This window comes from Puma concolor, chromosome B2, assembly GCF_028749965.1.
Source record: "Puma concolor isolate L17-30 chromosome B2, mPumCon1.1.hap2, whole genome shotgun sequence".
NCBI lineage: Eukaryota > Metazoa > Chordata > Mammalia > Carnivora > Felidae > Puma > Puma concolor.
The window spans coordinates 57,184,717-57,204,065 of NC_141671.1; the positions used below are offsets into that span (position 1 = coordinate 57,184,717).

Below are 19,349 nucleotides of genomic sequence, written 5' to 3' on the forward strand. Positions count from 1 at the left end.
AAAAGGGTTGAAGATGTTAATGTAAAAATTATTTCTCACTAGTGTGACGATATATTTCACTCTTCAACTCAAACCTGACTATATTAATTGTTTGGTCACTTGGAGTCGTAATATATCATAGGTTGATATAACCTTGTGTTGGTTCGCCATTAAAACTGGTTTCCTTGCATTCTCACAAAATATATGTTTGCAATCCAGTGTTCCTTAGCACATGTGCCACTGCTCAGGTGTAACCGTTTAGTCTGTTAAAATCTAATTTCTCAAAATTCAGATCCAAGAAACAGACGAATGCAGTGAATAAATAAAAAAATAAATTTCCACCTATCTGTAATTTCTGATATACTCTTTGTCCTTCACAAACTCACGTGATATTTAAGCAAAGAATAATGCTTACTCCCCTATCTCTGTTTGGAAGTCACGATTGGGCTAAGCATTCTTTCCTGCAGAGGGGAGCTGAGAAAAAAATATTGTTGATCTACGGTGCAGTTTATTACGGGGCACAGCTAAAATTAAAATCATGGTGTCTGGGCTCTTGATTTTGTGGGATTACAAGTTGCTTTGTTGTTGGGGGTGTTAAAAAGTTGAAACAGGAGTCTACATAACCGATCCCAGCCTGACTGACAGGCAGTGAGCAGAGCCTCTCCCCTTCAGGATTTGAGAGACTAACAGTGCTGTTTGATGTGAGGCATAGCCCAGAAGCCAAATGAGAGAAGGATGATTGGTACAGGGTTCACACCCACCAGGCAGCAGCATCACTTTGAAGGTTTTCGGTTGATTTTATTGTTGATGAAAATCAAATTGCCATGAAATCAGAAAAGGATTTACTAAAGTAGCCATCACCCAATACAGAAGATATATTATAAAATAGAAACTGCACATGATATTAGCACATCAAAGAGAGAAAGGCTTGCCTAGAGAATTATCACACAGTTTCACATAAAACTCCACCAAATGGCACTTTACTTTTAACATATAATAACCAGCATGTTCTAAGACTACATGCCAAAATTTCAACCAAGCTTATTAATAGAAATGCCAGAACACCTGTCATTACAACATCATTTATTTGCAACATGTCTATTTGTGATTTCCATTTAAGGACAATGGAAGTATGCAAGAAATTTGCTTTGATGCTTTCTGTGGTTTCTTCACTGTTATCGGGGTGACTGGCTTTTGTCTGATTTTCTCTAGACTCTCAAACCTTTTCTCTTGAAGATAATATGTTTGCTCCTCACTCTTTTCAAAGATAAGCCTATAGACCACTGCTTCCTCTGTTCTCCCTCACCAATCTCTGCCATCAGCATCACTAAAAATAGCAACACTCTATCCGAAGCTACAGTAAGTTACCCCTGAAGATTGCTCAGAAGCAACCGCTAGTGAAGCCGGCAGCTGCATGGTTATTTCGAACTGGCTGGCCATATGGTGCATGAGGGATGTAGACTTTAAAGAAATTTCTGAACTGCCAGTTAATTTCCTGAGATATTTTGAAATATCGCAAACATGCTGTATATATTACCTCCTAATTTTCTCTAAGAATACCTTTATCATCACAATTTAAAAGCCAGCTTCTGTTCAAGCATTCCTGCATAGTTTTAGGTAAAATGTGAGTTCATATATTCAGTGATCTGACCACTATGGGAACAAAATATTGAATATACGGTAAGATTTTGCCACTGGTATTACCTTGGATATTACCACATTTCACTCTGTTTTGGCTCTGTTTCCTTTCTTTGCTTATAGAGTTATTGGCTAGGTATCACGAAACTAAAAGGAATATTTCCCCCAAATCCATCAAAACCAAAATAACACAAATAAAAACATTAAACTTGGTAGAATCTCTTTACTACACTAAACCACTAGAACTATTTTCTATACCATGCAATTTTATAATGATCTTAGAATAAATCTTAAAATGTCATGCTTTGCTAAGGATGAAAACGTCTTATTAGAATTATAAAATTAAATGAGTGTGTCACTCTTTCCACCTACTAATTCAATGATTGATGCTTTCTTAACTTTTTTTTAAAGGAAGTGTTAAACAGGAGTGCCTGGGTGGCTCAGTCAGCTGGGTGGCCGACTACAGCTCAGGTCATGATCCGTGGTCTGTGGGTTCAAGCCTCGCGTCGGGCTCTGTCCTGAGCGCTCAGTCTGGAGCCTGCTTCCGATTCTGTGTCTCCCTCTCTCTCTGCCCCTTCCCTGCTTGCTCTCAGTCTCTCTGTCTCTCTCTCTCAAAAATAATAAACAATAAAAAAAAAAATTAAAAAAAAAGAAAGCGTTAAACATATCAGGATGTTTAATTAAATTAAAAGTTTTGTGAGGGCTTGACTCATGTCTAATATTTATTTTCTATAGAGCATGATATTTAATCTACAGGTAAGCACATAGCAGAAGTGCAAGACTTTTGCATAGTTATTTTGTCCTGACTTAGACAACTACCCAAGTATCTCCTTTTTGTCGTGAAGCAAAGATCAAGTTTAGGACATACATTGTGTAGCATCTTAATAGCAGAGTCAACACAGAAAAACAATCCGTAGTATTTCAATCCATAATAATTATTAAATTGTGCTTATTCATTTATTTATTATCTGTCTCTGCCATTGGAATGTAAACTTTAGGAGGAGACTATGGATGACACATAGTGTGACACATAGCAACAAATACTTCTGCAATTAATGCATGAATATATTCCTGTGTGGCTGTATAACACATACACACAGAGATACTTCCACAGAAGAATCATATGAGTTTTATTTGTTAAAAGAATAAAATCACATATAAAATCTTCCTTCCTGATCAGGTCATGTTGGGAAGAGGAAAAACAGCAGCATAGTAATCAATGTTTTAACAAGGATTTATTTTTTTATTTTAATAAAGTGTTTACTAAGGTGAACTTTTGCATATCCACGTCTGTGGTTTTATGTCATCTGTGTGCCCACCACCCTTGGCAGTTAAGATCTTATCTAGATTCTATAAAATGGAGTTTACAGTGCAATACATTATTGTTGCTCTTTTTTTAATATTAAAAAATTTTTTTAAATGTTTATCATTTTTAAGAGAGAGCACAAGCGGGGGAGGAGCTGAGACGGGGGAGACATAGAATCTGAAGCAGGCTGTAGGCTCTGAGCTGTCAGCATAGAGCCCAACACGGGCTCTAACCCATGAACCCTGAGATCATGATCTGAGCTGAGGTCAGAGGCTTAACCGACTGAGCAACCCAGGCACCCCTATTGTTGTTCTTAAATGTTCTTATTTTCTTTCATTTTGTAGAAGAACAATGAAAATAGTTGAAGCATAGGCAAACATGATGGATCACCCAAACAGTAATCAATGAGAACCTGGATTTCAAGCAACAGCTAATATTAGTAAATTAAACATAATGGAAACTTAATAGAACCAAATTTGTTTCCTCCTAGATTTTCAAATACTTATGCTGGTACCTAACAGGAAAAAAGGCATCCAATGTACAACTTTGTGAACAGAAAAAAAACTTCCAAATATATGGGAAAAAGCAATAAATACTCATTTACTTTGAAAGCTACAGAGGGAGGGACTACACAGGTACTCTGAGTAGGCAAAGCTGACAAGGATATTTCTCCAGCTGGTGGGAGTATACAGTTTAATGAGAGAAACCAAACATTTCAATAAAATACGTTGTGATGAGAGGATTTAGCCTGTCACAGGAGGTCAGGAAATCCCTGTTGGGGAGATGATGCCTGATCTAACTTTTAAGAAAGTTTGAAGAATATAAAAAGCGCACAATATGAAGTTTACATTGTAAGATTATGAGCTATCTGTACAGTGACATTTCCCACTATAAATTTATTCAAGATTTCACATTAACAGTTAAAAGGGAGAACTCCTAAACAATTTTCTAAGTAATTCCCATATTCAGAAATAAATGTTTGAAAATTATATTTTCCATGGTAACATACTGAATCAGAAAAGCATGGCCTGATCAAATAATACTACCTTAACACACCCACCTTTTCTCAATGAATCTTAAAGGATCCTTTATGAATAGATCTCTATAAATGGTTGTTATTTTTCCAAAACAGTGAATTCTAACACATTGAAAATTGCTTTCACTTTATAAAATGGGACAATGATGTCGTTCAGATATGAAGGAAACCATTTCAAATATCAAAGTTCATCTATTTCTTAGCTTATTTGTTCTTTTGAGGTCAGGTGAATTGAAACATTTAAGAAAATGAGTGGAATTCTCTTAGATTTGCAGATGAGTATTTGAAATTGCTTTAGATAAGAGGGCCAGAGTGAAATGGAGCAAAGAGATAAAAAGAGACAATGATATAATGGATGTGATTAGGTGACATAGTTGAAGAGAGAAAGGGGATCCAGACAGGGAATTAAAGAAAATGAGCATAGACATATAGAAACATCCTACAGAAGACACAGAAAAAGTGAAAAGATTTGACAACAATTTACACAAAGGACTAAAGAGAATAAAGATATGGAATTACATGTTCTGGGGGAAAAAAGGCGGGTAATTGAATTTTTACGAAAATAGAAGAATCAACAGGGAGTGCAATAGGGTGGTCCCAGAAGGTGAAAAATCACAGGAAATGATGGGACAACAGTGCAGATATGCTTGTAAGTTTGGCCATCAGTGTTACAGGTAACCTCCTGTATGTGTTAAATATCAAATTCAAAGTTCAGTACCTTTGCTTTATCTCTCATTGATCCTTTGCCCAGGATAGACATTTTAGCACCTGTTTCTTCCTGTAGTCTCTTCAAGGAGTTTCCTCTTGGTCCAAGCAATTTCCCCACAAAATTGAACTAGGAAACAAAATCAATAGAATTCTGTTTTAAAGTAGAAAAAAGTAATAATTTGCACCAAAAATAAATGATGGGCTGTGGGCTTTTCAAACTTTACCATGCAGAAGAGAGTTATGCCATTCACACACACAGAGACACATACACTCACAAAAACTATTTCAGATCTTCTCATCTACGATCCATTTTAAGAAGGATGCCTCTTCCTAAAAGACTGCCAAAATCAATAATATATTGAACATGTCATATACTTACATAATCAAATAAATAAATCACTTACAAAAAAGAAATTAGGGAGGAGCACAATGGTTACAAAATCACTAAAAGCTTTTTCTCTCCAAACAGATTATTGAAAACTACACATATACAGAAAAGTTTAAAACACTACTGATAGTGCATACATACAAAACAGTTTCTCTAAACAGGAAATTCTAGAGGGTCTACTCAGTATGTTATTCTTCCTAAAACATAGTTAAAAACAAGTGAAATAAAAGCAGTTATTGGAGTATATTGTCAGTTACTAACATACTCCACACCAAATGACTTGAATAATCTTTCACCTATTAATTTAAGAAATAGAAAGGGCTTTGGGGTGCCTGGGTGGCTCAGTCGCTTAAGTGTCCGACTTCAGCTCAGGTCATGATCTCAAAGTCTGATTCGATGGTTCAAGTGCACATCGGGCTCTGTGCTCACAGCTCAGAGCGTGGAGCCCGCTTCAGATTCTGTGTCCCCCTCTCTCTCTCTGCCCCTCCCCACTCATGCTCTGTCTCTCTCTCTCTCTCTCTCTTTCCCTCTCTCTCTCAAAAATAAAGAAATAAATTATTTTAATAAAATAAAAAATAAAAAGGGGTTAGAATGCACCAAAAACCGTAGAATGCACCAAAAGCTGTGTTGGGTAAATGAAAAACAAAGATAAATAAAATTAAGTAACTTCTTTCTAAACGAGAGTTTTTCTCTATATGTTTTAAAAACCATAATCCTGTAGTAAGAAATACACCCTACTGAGTGGTGAAAGACTAAATGCTTTTCCCCTAAGTCTAGGATAAATTCAAGGATGTCTGCTTTCACCACATTTATTTAATATTGTACTGAAGTGTGGAATGTTGTACCTATAGGGAAGTAGATAAACAGAACAGTACAAAGTTCAGAAAGACCACTTACAAGGTAAATTGATGTTCAGAAAAAGTGCCTAAGTAATAATATTTGAAAAGCAAATCTTTTTAGCAAATGGAGCTAGAACATTTGGATAATCATATGCAAACAAAACAAAACACCAAAAGAAAACAAACACACAAAAAAACTTTTCTATCCCACCTCGCTTTTAGGCAAACTTTATTGTGAGATCTATCATAGATCTAAACATGAAATCTAAAATTATAAAAATTCTAGTTAGAAAGCATAGAAGAATGCCTTTGCAAATTTAAACTGGGAAAAGTTACTTAATATGAAGCAAACAGCACTCACTAAAGCTTTTGCTGATCCCAAAACCACTAAGAAACTGAATAGACAAGCCACAGATTGGGAGACTATATTCCCTGTGTATACATCTGAAAAATGATTAGTATCTAAATGTAACACTGTATGTTAACTGACTGGAATTAAAATACAAACTTTAAAAAAAACTAGTATCTATGGGGTGCCTACATAGCTCAGTCAATTAGCGTCTGTCTGACTCTTGACTTTGGCTCAGGTCAAGATCTCACAGTTCATGAAACTGAGCCCTGCGTCAGGCTCCATGCTGAGAGCCTGGGATTCAATCTGTCTCTCTCTCTGCCCCTTCCCTGCTCTCTCTCTCTCTCTCAAAAATAAATAAACTTAAAAAAAAGATTAGTATCTAGAATCTATAAAAAATTCCATCAAGTCAATAATTAAACACACATATATCAGAATTACTAAAACAAACAAACAAACAAACAAAGACCAAATATTGATGAGGATAAGGATGTGGAAGTACTGGAGCAATTACTGTTGGCAGTTTAAAACGATACAACTACCTTGGGAAGATTGGCTATTATGTATAAAGTCATACATGGAGTTCTGCTATGACCTAGCAATTCTACTTAGGTATTTAACCAAGGGAAATAGAAGCACATGTTCACAAAACAACTTGTACAAGAGTTTCCATAATATTTTACTCACAGTCACCATTAAACTATAAATAAACCAATGCCTATCCAAGGAGAAAAGATCAACAAGTTTATACATAAATAGAAAGGGATAATTCACTGATTAATATAATGGCATGGGTATATCTCACAATTATGTTGAGTGAAAGAAGCCAGATACAAAAAAAGTATATCACATTAGATTCTATTAATACAAAGTTCTAGAGGCCAAAATAATACATGGTGTTAGAATTCCTAAGAGTGGTTGCCTATGGAAAATGGAAGGCCAGGATTGGACTGACGGGAAAGTGATTTGAAGGAAACATCTGGGGTGATGGAAGTGTTCTATATTGTGTTGAAAGTATAGGTACATTTTTGTCAAAACTTATCAAGTTGTACACTGAAACCTGTGCATTTCACAGTACGTAAATAGTACTTCAATTAAAAATGGAGGCAAAATTAGAAGTTTGAAAACATAGAAATATTTAAGAACAGTATCATAACTAATACTAATTGCAGGCACTTCTACATAGGAATTTTACTAGACTTTTAGGAAACACATCATTCCAATCTATGCAGATGTTGGAGGAGTCGTTGAGATATGACTGCCAATTGACCCACAACCTGGACTTTGGCAAGCAGAGGCTCTTTATCCCCTCCCTTATCCTTGGAATTTATGTTCCACCCACTGTTCCCACAATCGGAGCCACTTTAAGGACACAGCCTTTAGACCATCTGGACTGTAAACATGACTGAACCATATTAAGGCGTCTGTATAAACTCTTAAGATTGTGGTGGGCAGGTGCTAAGATCTACTCATTTTGCAGTCACCCAAGACCAGTCTCATATAGAAGTTCCTTGCTTATTAAACCTTTCACCTACCAATCTGGAGTGGCCTACCTCTTTCTTCACTCTGTTCTTGCCCTGCATGTACGGGAGCCAGTTTTGAAAATCACTGGGAAATTGCTATGCTTGTGAGCTAATAGCAGACTATCCAGAGGAAGAAATAGGGAAATATCCCTCAACTCAGTTAGCAGTCTAGTATAACCTTGATATAAAAGCATATCAGAAAAGAGAATTTATAGAGCAAATCCACTCATGAAATAAAAAACACTTAACAAAATACCAGCCTGCTGTATATACAAAAAACACATGATGATTGAGTTGTGTTTGTCACAGATACACAGGTAGTTTAAGATTTATAACCCCTAAGTTATAACCCTTAATTTATAACAATGGAGAAAAAATGGTTAACGTTTTATTTGGATGTGAAAAAAGGCTAACATTTTATTTAAACAGAAAAATAATTTTATGAAATTCAGTTCCAATCTTTGTAAAACTCATATCATCTGAAAAATGAAGGAAACTTCCTTCATTTTAGTAGAAGCTTTCTACTAAAAACCCATAAGAATAGTGTATTTATGAGTAAAATAATATTAAAAACAAGGTAAAGATCCACATTCTTGTTTTCTTCAACAATGAATATTCAAGCCACTGAATAAATGTAATAAACATCAGAAAGAAACAAAATATATATAATATATATAAAATTTATATATATTATATATATACATATATATAATATATATATATATGGAGAGAGACAGAGAGAGAGAGAGAGAGAAAGAGAGAGAGAGAGAGAGAGAGAGGGCTTAACGTAATTTCAGAAAAATCATCAGAATAAGTAAAAGAGCTTAGCAAGGTGTTTCATACAAAATCAATATAAAAAATCAATTGTATTTTTGTGCACAAGCAACATATAATTAGTAATTTTTTTAAAGAGAGATATCATTTACAGCATCAGTAAAAAATAAATAAGATTTCCTAAGAATAAACTGAATTCTGTATAATCAAAACATTTACAGAAAATATATAAAATACATTAATAAAGCTGTCAAATGTATATACATAGACTGAGAGGCAGATCATGTTCATGGACATGAAGTCTCAATTTCTAGTATTTTCAATTACATCTATAGCTCAACACAGTTCTAATTACAATCATAATAGGATTTGGATCAACTTACCAACTGGTTGTAAAATTTGTATGAAAACATCAAAGTCCAAGAATACTCAAAGCATTCAGAAGCAGAAGAACAAGTTGAGGACTATGCCTATCACATACAAAGATTCATTATCAAGCTGTATTAATTATGACAATGTGATATGTGTAGTCCTGGAACACAGATAGAAAATGGAGCAGTGGAATCCAGAATCCAGAAACAGACTCCTCCTTATGTTAAAATGATGTACGATACCAGGGGCAGTACAGATCACTAAAGCAGTATAATGGCCCCCTAAAGATGCCCATGGCCTAATACCCAGGATCTGTAAATATGTTACTCTGCAAAAGAGACTCTGCAACTCTGACTAAATTAGGAATCTTGTGATGAAGAGATTATCCTAGATTACCCAGGTGTGCTCAATGTCCTTATACATTAAAGAAAAATGCAACAGAATCAGAGGTTGGAGTCATGCAGTTGCTGGCTTTGAAGACAGGAGGAAGCCATGAGGCACAGAATAAGGATACCTTCTAGAAGCTAGAGGAATCAAGGAACAGATTTTCCCATAAAACTCCCAGAAGGAATGCAGCCTTACTGACATCTTAATTTTAGTGCATGAGACCATTTCAGACTTCTGATCTTTATAACTGTAAAATAAGAAATCTGTTGTGTTTCGAGCCACTTAAGTTTGTGTTAACTATTACAGAAATAACAGAAAACTAATATGTTAGGGAAAGAAGGAACTATCTAATACAGAGCATAATTGGCTACCCATAGTAAGAATAATGAAATTGTTTCCACCATAAAAAAAAAGATAAATAGAGATGGATTATAGATTTAGGAGTGAAAGGCAAAATTTTAGAATTTCTAACAGAAAAATAAAGGAAAATAATGCCTAAGAGTTCTAAGACAAGACATAAAACATGCTAACAGTAAAAGTTTGATTAAAATTAAGAATATCTATTAAAATAAACCACAAAGAAGACGAAAACGTAAGTCACAAATTTGAAAAGTATTTACATTATGTTGCCAATAAAACATTAGTTTACAAAAACACGTACAAAACTGTAAGGAAAAGACAAACAGCTTAATAAATAAATAAAAGATAAATAAAAGATAAAATCATTTTTATCTTAATAAATAAAAGATAAAATCATGAATATGTCATTGAGGAAAGAACAGCAAAAGAAAAATGCATGAAAATTTCAACCTCATTAGAATTTAAATAAAAGTCAAATTAAGATGACAATAAGATGTCATTTTATATACCCAATGATGGTAGAAGTCAGAAACCAAACACTGGTCAGAATGTGGAGACACAAAGATTCATATACCCTGCTTACAGGAATGTAAATAGATTCAACTATTCTGCCATTGTCTTGTAAATCTGCAAATGTATTTAACCCATGTCTCAGCAATTCCGTTCTCAGGTATATTCTGCAGGTAAGTCTTGGTGCATGTAGAAGAACATTAAAAGTCTCAAAGCTTGTAAGAGCAAAAATAATTGGGAAAAGCCATCAATTCAAGAATGGTATGCTGTCAACTTGACCCCATATCAACACTTGTTTATGTCTGAGATGTGTTTCCCAGATCTTCTACATATGTTTTCCTTTTGTTTTGGGATTTTGTCAATAACAGGAAGTTGCATGAGACGAGGAAGATGAAGATGAATTGGCATCCATTATTCTTGGCAAATCATGGTGCTCAGACATGGCTGTTTTACTGATGTCTACATGAGCCCTCACCCTGTGTATATAAAAGCTCCACAGACTGTCCACAAGCTTCCAGTTCTAGGTTCTGTCAGGCTTCAGACTCAGATCTTCACTGCCCATGGGTGACAGCTCTCTTAAGGTCCTGTCCCTTACCTCTTTCAACAACATGCTAGTCCTAAATTATAGATTATAACAATTATCTAGAGAGTAGATCCTATTTATCTCCCAGAATCATTATGGTACAAATGATTGAGTAAACTGCGACATATCCATAGTGGGATATTTATACCAGTGAACATAAATTACCCATAACTACATGAAATCTCATTATTAAATCCTAGAAATAAAATTATGAGTAAAAAATTCAAGTTCTAGACATATTACATTGTTTTCATGAAACCCAATGAGCAATATCAATGTTTTATTTATGAATAAATGCTTAAGTAGTTAATCTAATCCTCAAATAACAGGCATAATAATAAACATAAAATTCAAGGTCTTGGTAACCTCTGGGAATGGACAGTGGAGAATGTGATCAAAGGGAAACACAGTGATGTCAAAGTGATAAGTAATATTTTAGACTTTAGTTTAACTTAGGGGCTCATGAGTATCCATTTTATTTTATGCTCTACATGAAAAGCACACATATACTTGAATGCATTAAATACTACATAACTTAAAAAATCAAATAGATCAATTCCAGTTGAGTAAATTTTGACTGAACTTCTCTTTAATACTCTGTTGTAGAACTTTCTTGTCCCTTCACAGGTAGCAGTAAAACATCAGATAGAAAAATACCAAAGTGAGGCGCCTGGGTAGCTCAGTTGGCTGAGTATCTATCTGACTTTGGCTCAGGTCATGATCTGACAGTTTGTGAGTTCTACGCCTGCTTTGGGCTGTTATCAGCGCAGAGCCTGCTTGGGATCCTCTGTCCCCCTCTGTCTCCGTCCTTACCCCACTCACGCTCTTTCTCTCAAAAATAAATAAACACACGGGGCACCTGGGTGGCGCAGTCGGTTAAGCGTCCGGCTTCAGCCAGGTCACGATCTCGCGGTCCGTGAGTTCGAGCCCCGCGTCAGGCTTTGGGCTGATGGCTCGGAGCCTGGAGCCTGTTTCCGATTCTGTGTCTCCCTCTCTCTCTGCCCCTCCCCCGTTCATGCTCTGTCTCTCTCTGTCCCAAAAATAAATAAAAACATTGAAAAAAAAATTTAAAAAAAAAAATAAATAAATAAACACATTTTAAAAAAAAGAAAAGAAAAGAAAAACCAAAGCACTTAAAGTGATATCTCCACTAGGAATGCTTATGACTGAAAGGAAGAGATTACATTTCACGCATTCCTGGCTGAGGACAGGTTATTAACAGAATATATATATATGGGCTATACTCTTGAGAAATTTCTTTTCTTTGCCTTGATTATTGTGACACATTTCCCAACACTTCTTTCTCAATACAGTAGCTTCATTTCTAACCAGTGACCAATCTGAAACCAAATTGTCTAAAGCTGTAAGGGAGACATCCCTTTCAATTCTTTCCCAAACTCTACATTTTGAAATAGAACACATAGATTCAATGGAATGAAGATGTTGTATAATCAGATTTAAACTGATGGAAAGTATCTTTTATGAGTAACATTAATTATATAACATTATTTTAAAGATGCAGAACTTTTTTTTTCTTTTTTTTTTTTTAATTTTTTTTTTTTTAACGTTTATTTATTTTTGGGACAGAGAGAGACAGAGCATGAACGGCGGAGGGGCAGAGAGAGAGGGAGACACAGAATCAGAAACAGGCTCCAGGCTCTGAGCCATCAGCCCAGAGCCCGACGCGGGGCTCGAACTCACGGACCGCGAGATCGTGACCTGGCTGAAGTCGGACGCTTAACTGACTGCGCCACCCAGGCGCCCCTATTTATAATACTTTAAGTTTGCTTATGTGATTTTATCTCTTCCTTAATATCTGCAGTTTTTGGAGCCAACAATGAGGAATGGCACAAAAACTTTTTTTCCCAATTATTATTTGGGTAAGGAAAATGCACCAACATCAGTGAAAAATTAGAGCATAATAATTAATAGCATGGTTCTCAAGACCAATTACATGGTTTTGTAAATTTGCTAGCTATATACATTTAGCTACATTACTTAACTTCCCCTTAACTTCATTTTTCTTATCTGTAAATGGGAAGAATAAAGATAATAATACATGCACAATAAGTGCCCAGTAAATGTGGGTAGTTCAAAGAAAGCAAAAACACTAATTTGAAAAGATATATTTACTCTTATTGTTATTGCACCATTATTTACAATAGCCAATATATGGAAGTAATTCAAATGTCCACTGATAGATAAATGGATAAAGAAAATGTGATATATGCGTGTGTATGTGAGTGTATGTATAATGGAATATTATCAGCAAAAAAAAAAAAAAAAGAGAGAGAGATCTTGCCATTTGCAACAACATGGAAGGACCTAGAGGGTATTATGCTAAGTGAAATAAGTCTCTTTCAGAATTTAAAACAAAGACAAATACTGTATGATTTCACTTACACATCTAATCTAAAAAGCAAGCAAAGAAACAAACAGACCCTTACTTTTTTTTTTTTTTTTTTTTTTTTTAAGTAGGCTCCACACCTACTTAAACTGGAGCCTAATGCAGGACTTAAACTCACGCCCCTGAGATCAAGACCTGAATTGAGATCAAGAGTCAGATACTTAACCGACTGAGCCACCCTGGTGCCCCAAAATAACAGACACTTAAATACAGAGAACACGCTGGTGGTTGCCAGAGGGGAAGTATAGTTGAAAGGATTAAGAGGTACAAACTGTCAGTTATAAAACAGATTAGTCATAGAGATAAAGAGTACAGATTAGGGAATATATTCAATAATATTTTAACAACATTCTGTAGTGACAGATGCGGAATACCCTTATCATGATGAACACTGAATAATGTATAGAATTGTTGAATCAATACATTGTAAAACTGAAACTAATATAACATGTTAGTTATACTTCAGTTTTATAAAGTGGGTTATTATTATTACACAATTATTATTTTTTTCAGTAGATTGTAATAGTATGACACCTATACCGAAATTTGACTTCGGTAACCCTTATTCTTTTATTTTTATATTAATATTTTTATTTTTATATGTTTATAATATATAATGATTTTTTGATTATTGGCTACTATTACTTGCTACAATTAACATATTTTGAAGGGTCACTCTGTGCTGGGCACTAAGTCCTCTACATGGATGATCTCACAGAAAGTGTGGTGACGAGAAGAAATGTTTACAAACACCTCCTCACATGGCCACTTCTATTGTAAAGGCAGGCACTTCCATCCAAAGAATGGATACCATTTCTGTTTCATATTTTAAAACAAGACGTAATCATGAAGCTGGTACATATTTTGTATACAGTGCTTAGTTTTGGGAAATTTATGTTAAGATAAATTCGGAAAACACACAATACAAAAGTTGTTCTAATTAAGACTTGTTTTTTTGTGGTTGTTATTGTTGTTCTGCTTTCAGCCTATATTCAGTTCCCTTCCAAAGTCAAGTGACATAGTCATGACAGGTGAGTTATCAGTTCACTGAAAACAGTTGGTTCTAACCTTTCTTTAAAGCAAATCTCTTTCAACATGGAAAATAACTCAAACACTACACCATAGTGTCTTCAATATTTAGCTATAATTTAGTAACTTGGGAACCTCCAAGATTCCTAAGGCTTAATAGAGTGAACACAGCTGTGTTTTCAGTATGCTAAATATCTTCAAATAATTTGAAAGTATTTTATCCACATGTATTTAAAGAAAATTAAATTTGTGGATGTCAAATTCATTTATGCTTAAGTCACTGAACAGTTGTTTTGTAATAACTTTTATTTTCAAAAAGCCTTTTGAGCAATTTTAATCAGATTTTTAATTTTTTTCCTAAAAGGAAATATTTAAATCATGTCAAGTAAAATTAACCAAGAGAACACATTTCAATGGATTTGTAAAGCTATAAAATATAATTTGTGGCAAAGCAATTGCTTTTCATAAAAATGGGGACATCTTAAGCAAAATATTTCAGGGACATTTTTTAACACAGTAAATCCAGGAACAGTTTAAAATTAAGTGAAAATATGGGGGCTGGCTTGCTCCAAGAATAGAGCATATGACTCTCAATCTCAGGGTCATGAGTTGGAGCCCCATATTGGCTGTGGAGCCTATTTAAACTTAAAATAATAATAATAATAATAATAATAATAATAATAATAAACAACAATAAATAAAAACAAAAGAAAATTAGGTGAAAATAAACTTCAATAATATTGGGTATATGTATTTCAAGGTTTACCAATTCACCCTTTAAGTACAGAGTACTCCAGAATCTCCAGACTCTCATTTTACCCTTTTTTCTTGATTAGTTCATTTTTTCCTTTTTAAAATATTTCATCAATACTTGTATAAAATCAACCTTTTTCTTTTTTTTTTTTTTTTTACCATGTGGCATTTTCCTTTTTTTTTTCTTTTTTTTAGTGTTCATTTATTTTTGAGAGAGAGAGAGAGAGAGAGAGAGTGGGCAAGGGGCAGACAGAGAGGGAGACACAGAATCTGAAGCAGGCTCCAGGCTCCGAGCTGTCAGCACAGAGCCTGATGTGGGTCTTGAACTCACAGACTGTGAGATCATGACCTGAGCCGAAGTAAGATGTTCAACAGACTGAGCACCGATGTGCCCCACCATGTAGTATTCTTCTAATGAAATGTTTGTAAACTAATTCCGGCAGTTCTGTTTCTTCTCAAATAGAAGAGGCAATACACCTAGCCTTAGTTCTCCTTTTGTGGGCACCAAAATTACATCTGCTTTGCAATGAAAGGGCAGGGTTTATCACCAGGGCCACTTGTGAAGAATCTCTGAATTACTAGTCTCTGCTGTTGGCCTCATCTACTTTTTCATATGCCACAACTGGATTTGAGCTCCCTCATTTCCTGATCCTCAAATTCCCCTTGTCCTAATATTTCTTTATATTTGAACACCATTTTCATCTCTATCCTATTCCTGAATTGAGTATGAATCCCTTTTTTAATGAGTAGGAATTCATAGAGCTGCTTGCTGTTCTGTATTTGGGAATTCAACGTTAAGTCATCCTTTGGTATTCTACTCTTGTGTTTGTTGCCATTATAACAAAGTTAAGCAAATTTGGGCAGACTGCACAAAGAGAGACCACAGTTACAGATCAAAAAATATTCTTTCTGTATAAACAGACAGGAAAAGACAATACTTCAGGTACTCATCTCAGAAATCATCAAAGGACACTGGTGAGTAAAGGAACAGAGCTTTCTTCAACCACAAAAATATCAAGCTATGTCTGTAGAATTAAATAATACCATTTGGAATTAACAGAGAACTCTATAAAGAAAAGCACTTCCAATTTAACAAAACAGACAAGGATGAGTCTTCAAGAAAATGTCAGGAGAAGGGGAGAATGTTTTAGAACCATTAAAGATAGTATCAATATATTATCATAAACTAAATGTTATTCAAAAACATATTTATATAAAATCAAGGATGGAATCAATTCAGTTGCTCACTAAACACATTGGTTTAGCACCTAGAACTTGTGAAATGTATGGAGGATACAAAGTGAACCACATAGATACAAATAATCTTTCAGGAAACTTATACTCCTGTGGGGGGAAAAGGGTATAGATAAGCTGTTAAAATTTTTAAAAGAAACTGGTAAATGCCATAAAAGAAGTACATTAAGTGCAACAAAAATTCAAAGGAAGAAGAAATCATTTCCCTATGGGAAAGCTTAGGAAGTTTGCTGTTTTTGTTAAACCTTGAACAAGGAGGCAGAAGCTGGGCATGGAAAAAAGGCAGGGACATAGCAAAACTCTAAAAAGGGAGGTTAGAGAAGACGTAGTGGAGTGGAGTTGGGGAATTAAAGATGGAGGAGCCTATCAGAAGTTGTTTGGTGTAATGTTGATAGTGATAATGGAGAGTAAAGTAGAATGGCAGTCATAGAAAATATAAGAGGACAGGAAGTAAAATAGAGACCGGGGTGGTACCTGCAACAAGACCTGGCAATTTATTAAATTGGAAGAATATGAAGAAAGGATATTGAATTATTAATCAAAACATTCTAAATCTGGAGTGCAGAAAATATATTGTATCATTAATAAAACTGTGGAAGACAAGAATGAAAGTTTTAGAGGGAAACCTGGGTTATAATCCATTTCCCATGCCCTCCAATTGGAGAAATCTAGTAGCCATATATGGATAGAGAGAGAGAGAGAGAGAGAGAGAGAGAGAGAGAGAGAGTTAAGATAAAAATATAAGTCTAGCAATTTTCTACATAGAAGTGCTACTTAAAAGTCAAGAAATTACTACAGGAAAGGGATAAGGGAAAAGGAAAAAAAAGCCCAGGAGAGAAATCTGAGGAACACTTACATTTAGAAAGGAAAATAAGGAAGAGGGGCAAAGGACTAGGGTCTGGAGGAATACAAGAGAATGGGGAAAACAAAAGAATGCTAGATTTGTTTAATAAATCACTCAATCCCCAAATATGAATCAAGTGACAATTATGTTCTGAGTACTGTGCTAAAAGAAGGTTAGGATTACACGGGAATGTAAAACTGGAGTCCTTAGAAAACTTCCCCTGTGACTTAGCATTTAAGCAGAGAGGGGATGTATAGGAAGCTGAGGCAGGGGCAAAAGATGGGAGTTCTGATGGAGACTTTCCAGGCAAAAGAAATAACATGAAAAAACCCCAGTATGACATTTGATAAACTGGTAAAAATTCACTTTGGAGGTGTAAGAAATGTGGCTGGAAGGGAGACAAACATAGAGAACATATTCAGGTACTTATGACCCTGTTGAGAATTCTGGTCTTAGGTAAAAGCAGTATAAAGCCTTTGAAGCTCTGAACTGGTGACTGGTGGAGAGTAGGGGTAGAACAAGAGAACTGAGGCGTAATTAACTTAAGACTTTATTATTTAAAAACAATTTTTTTTAGTCTTTATTTTTGAGAGAGAGAGAGAGAGAGAGAGCACTAGCAGGAGAGGGACAGAGAGAGAGGGAGACACAGAATTGGAAGTAGGCTTCAGGCTCCGAGCCGTCAGCACAGAGCCCTATGCAGGGCTTGAACTAACAGGCTATGAGATCATGCGCCGGGAGATCATGACCTGAGCTAAAGTGGGACACTTAACTGACTGAGCTACCCAGGCGCCCTCCTCTCCCTCCCCTCCCCATTAACTTTCTTTAAAGGCATCTTGCTGCCTGAAGTGTGAAGAATAGAAGGAGTAAGCAAAAGAGGTGGAGAAATCAGGAAGCAATAACTTTAGCAGAGGCTACAGACGGAGGTAGCCTAAGGTTTGAGAAAAAACAAACTGATCATTGAATTTGGCAATTAGGAAGAATTCTTATTCTGTGCTAAAATACCAATCATTACATTATATTTAAACTCAGAATTTAGATAACATTTCAAAATATAACAGTAAATGTCAACACATATATGAACTAAAAGAGTTTAAATAAAAAGGCCTACCAAAAACATAAGCAGCAATTACTCATGCTTTCCCCATGAGATCATAAAATCCCATTTGGGATTGCTCACTTCAGAGGGAAATATTTGAATTTGAAGAAAGCATACAGAGTTGGAGAAGAAGAATCCATTTATACCAAGTATAAAAATGTGGATCCTTTAAAAATGTGGTGATTCAGTATATCTTGGGCTTAATCAATATTTGTCTCTGAAGTTTCCAAAAAGCATAGTCAAGGTTAAAAATCACACTGTCTTTTGCCATTGTACAGAATAGTCCATGTTTTACAGAAACAGCAAAAAACTTGGCAAGATGCTGATAAAAAATGATTGGACATGAATTTTAATAATGTAAATAATTTACCAGTTTTAAATTTTAATAATTTTAATAATGTAAATAATTTAATAATTTCAAACACATATACAATTCATGTCCTATTTGTTCTGCTATAAATAATTCTTTCCTATGTTTCAGCACTATGTGTGTAAATCATATTCTCCTTCCGTAGACAACTAAAGAGGCTTTGGTCATGTTTTAAATGTTTTTCATCCGGTGTGGAACATCCTTAAATGTCTTCTGAGCCCATCTATGTCATATTTATACAACTCTAGGGGCACCTTCTCCAAGCTCAAGTTATTTTTATTTGGAAAGATTCATTTAAATCACTATCATTAAGTGAAAAGTGTCATTAAAAAACAACTATAATCTTAATTATAACCACAGCTCAAACCCAAACACTAATTTGTTCAACATATACAATTGTCTGAATAAAAATGCTTCTAAAATACTATATGATGAGATTACCATAAAGTCATTTATAGAGGTTAATGATTAAGTGTTTACTCAGTACAGTGACATGTAGGCACATAACTCTTTTTATCTGCATGTTTGCACTTTAAATACTTAGCAGATATTTCTTTGGCTTTTCAAATAGTCACTATAATAACATCTTAAGTCAGTTATATTCGTATAGTTTGGAATTTTAAAAATCTTTAAATAAATCACAATGGTGCCATCATATAGAATCCTGAATTTCTAAGGTAAATCTTTTGGGGAGCCTGGGTGGCTCAGTTGGTTAAGCGTTCAACTCTTGATTTCGGCTCACCTTTTGTGAGATCAAGCCCTGCGCTGGGCTCTGTGCTGACAGCACAGAGCCTGCTTGGGATTCCCTCTCTCTCCCTCTCTTTCTGTCCCTCCCCTGCTTGCA

The 19,349-nt window shown here is 35.0% G+C and overlaps 1 protein-coding gene across 12 annotated transcripts in view; it reads right to left on the minus strand.

Moving 5' to 3' along the window:
- The window catches only part of KHDRBS2 (KH RNA binding domain containing, signal transduction associated 2), a 628,062-nt gene that overhangs the window by 387,987 nt on the left and 220,726 nt on the right, over window positions 1–19,349 (minus strand). For all 12 annotated transcript variants that reach the window (XR_015251309.1, XR_015251308.1, XR_015251306.1 and 9 more), the window contains exon 3: window positions 4,678–4,794. Coding sequence is in view for 5 of the 12 variants with exons in the window: in XM_086707154.1 (XP_086563280.1) it covers window positions 4,678–4,794 (117 nt within the window). In the remaining 7 variants the exon portion in view is untranslated. The remainder of the gene's footprint in view (window positions 1–4,677; window positions 4,795–19,349) is intronic.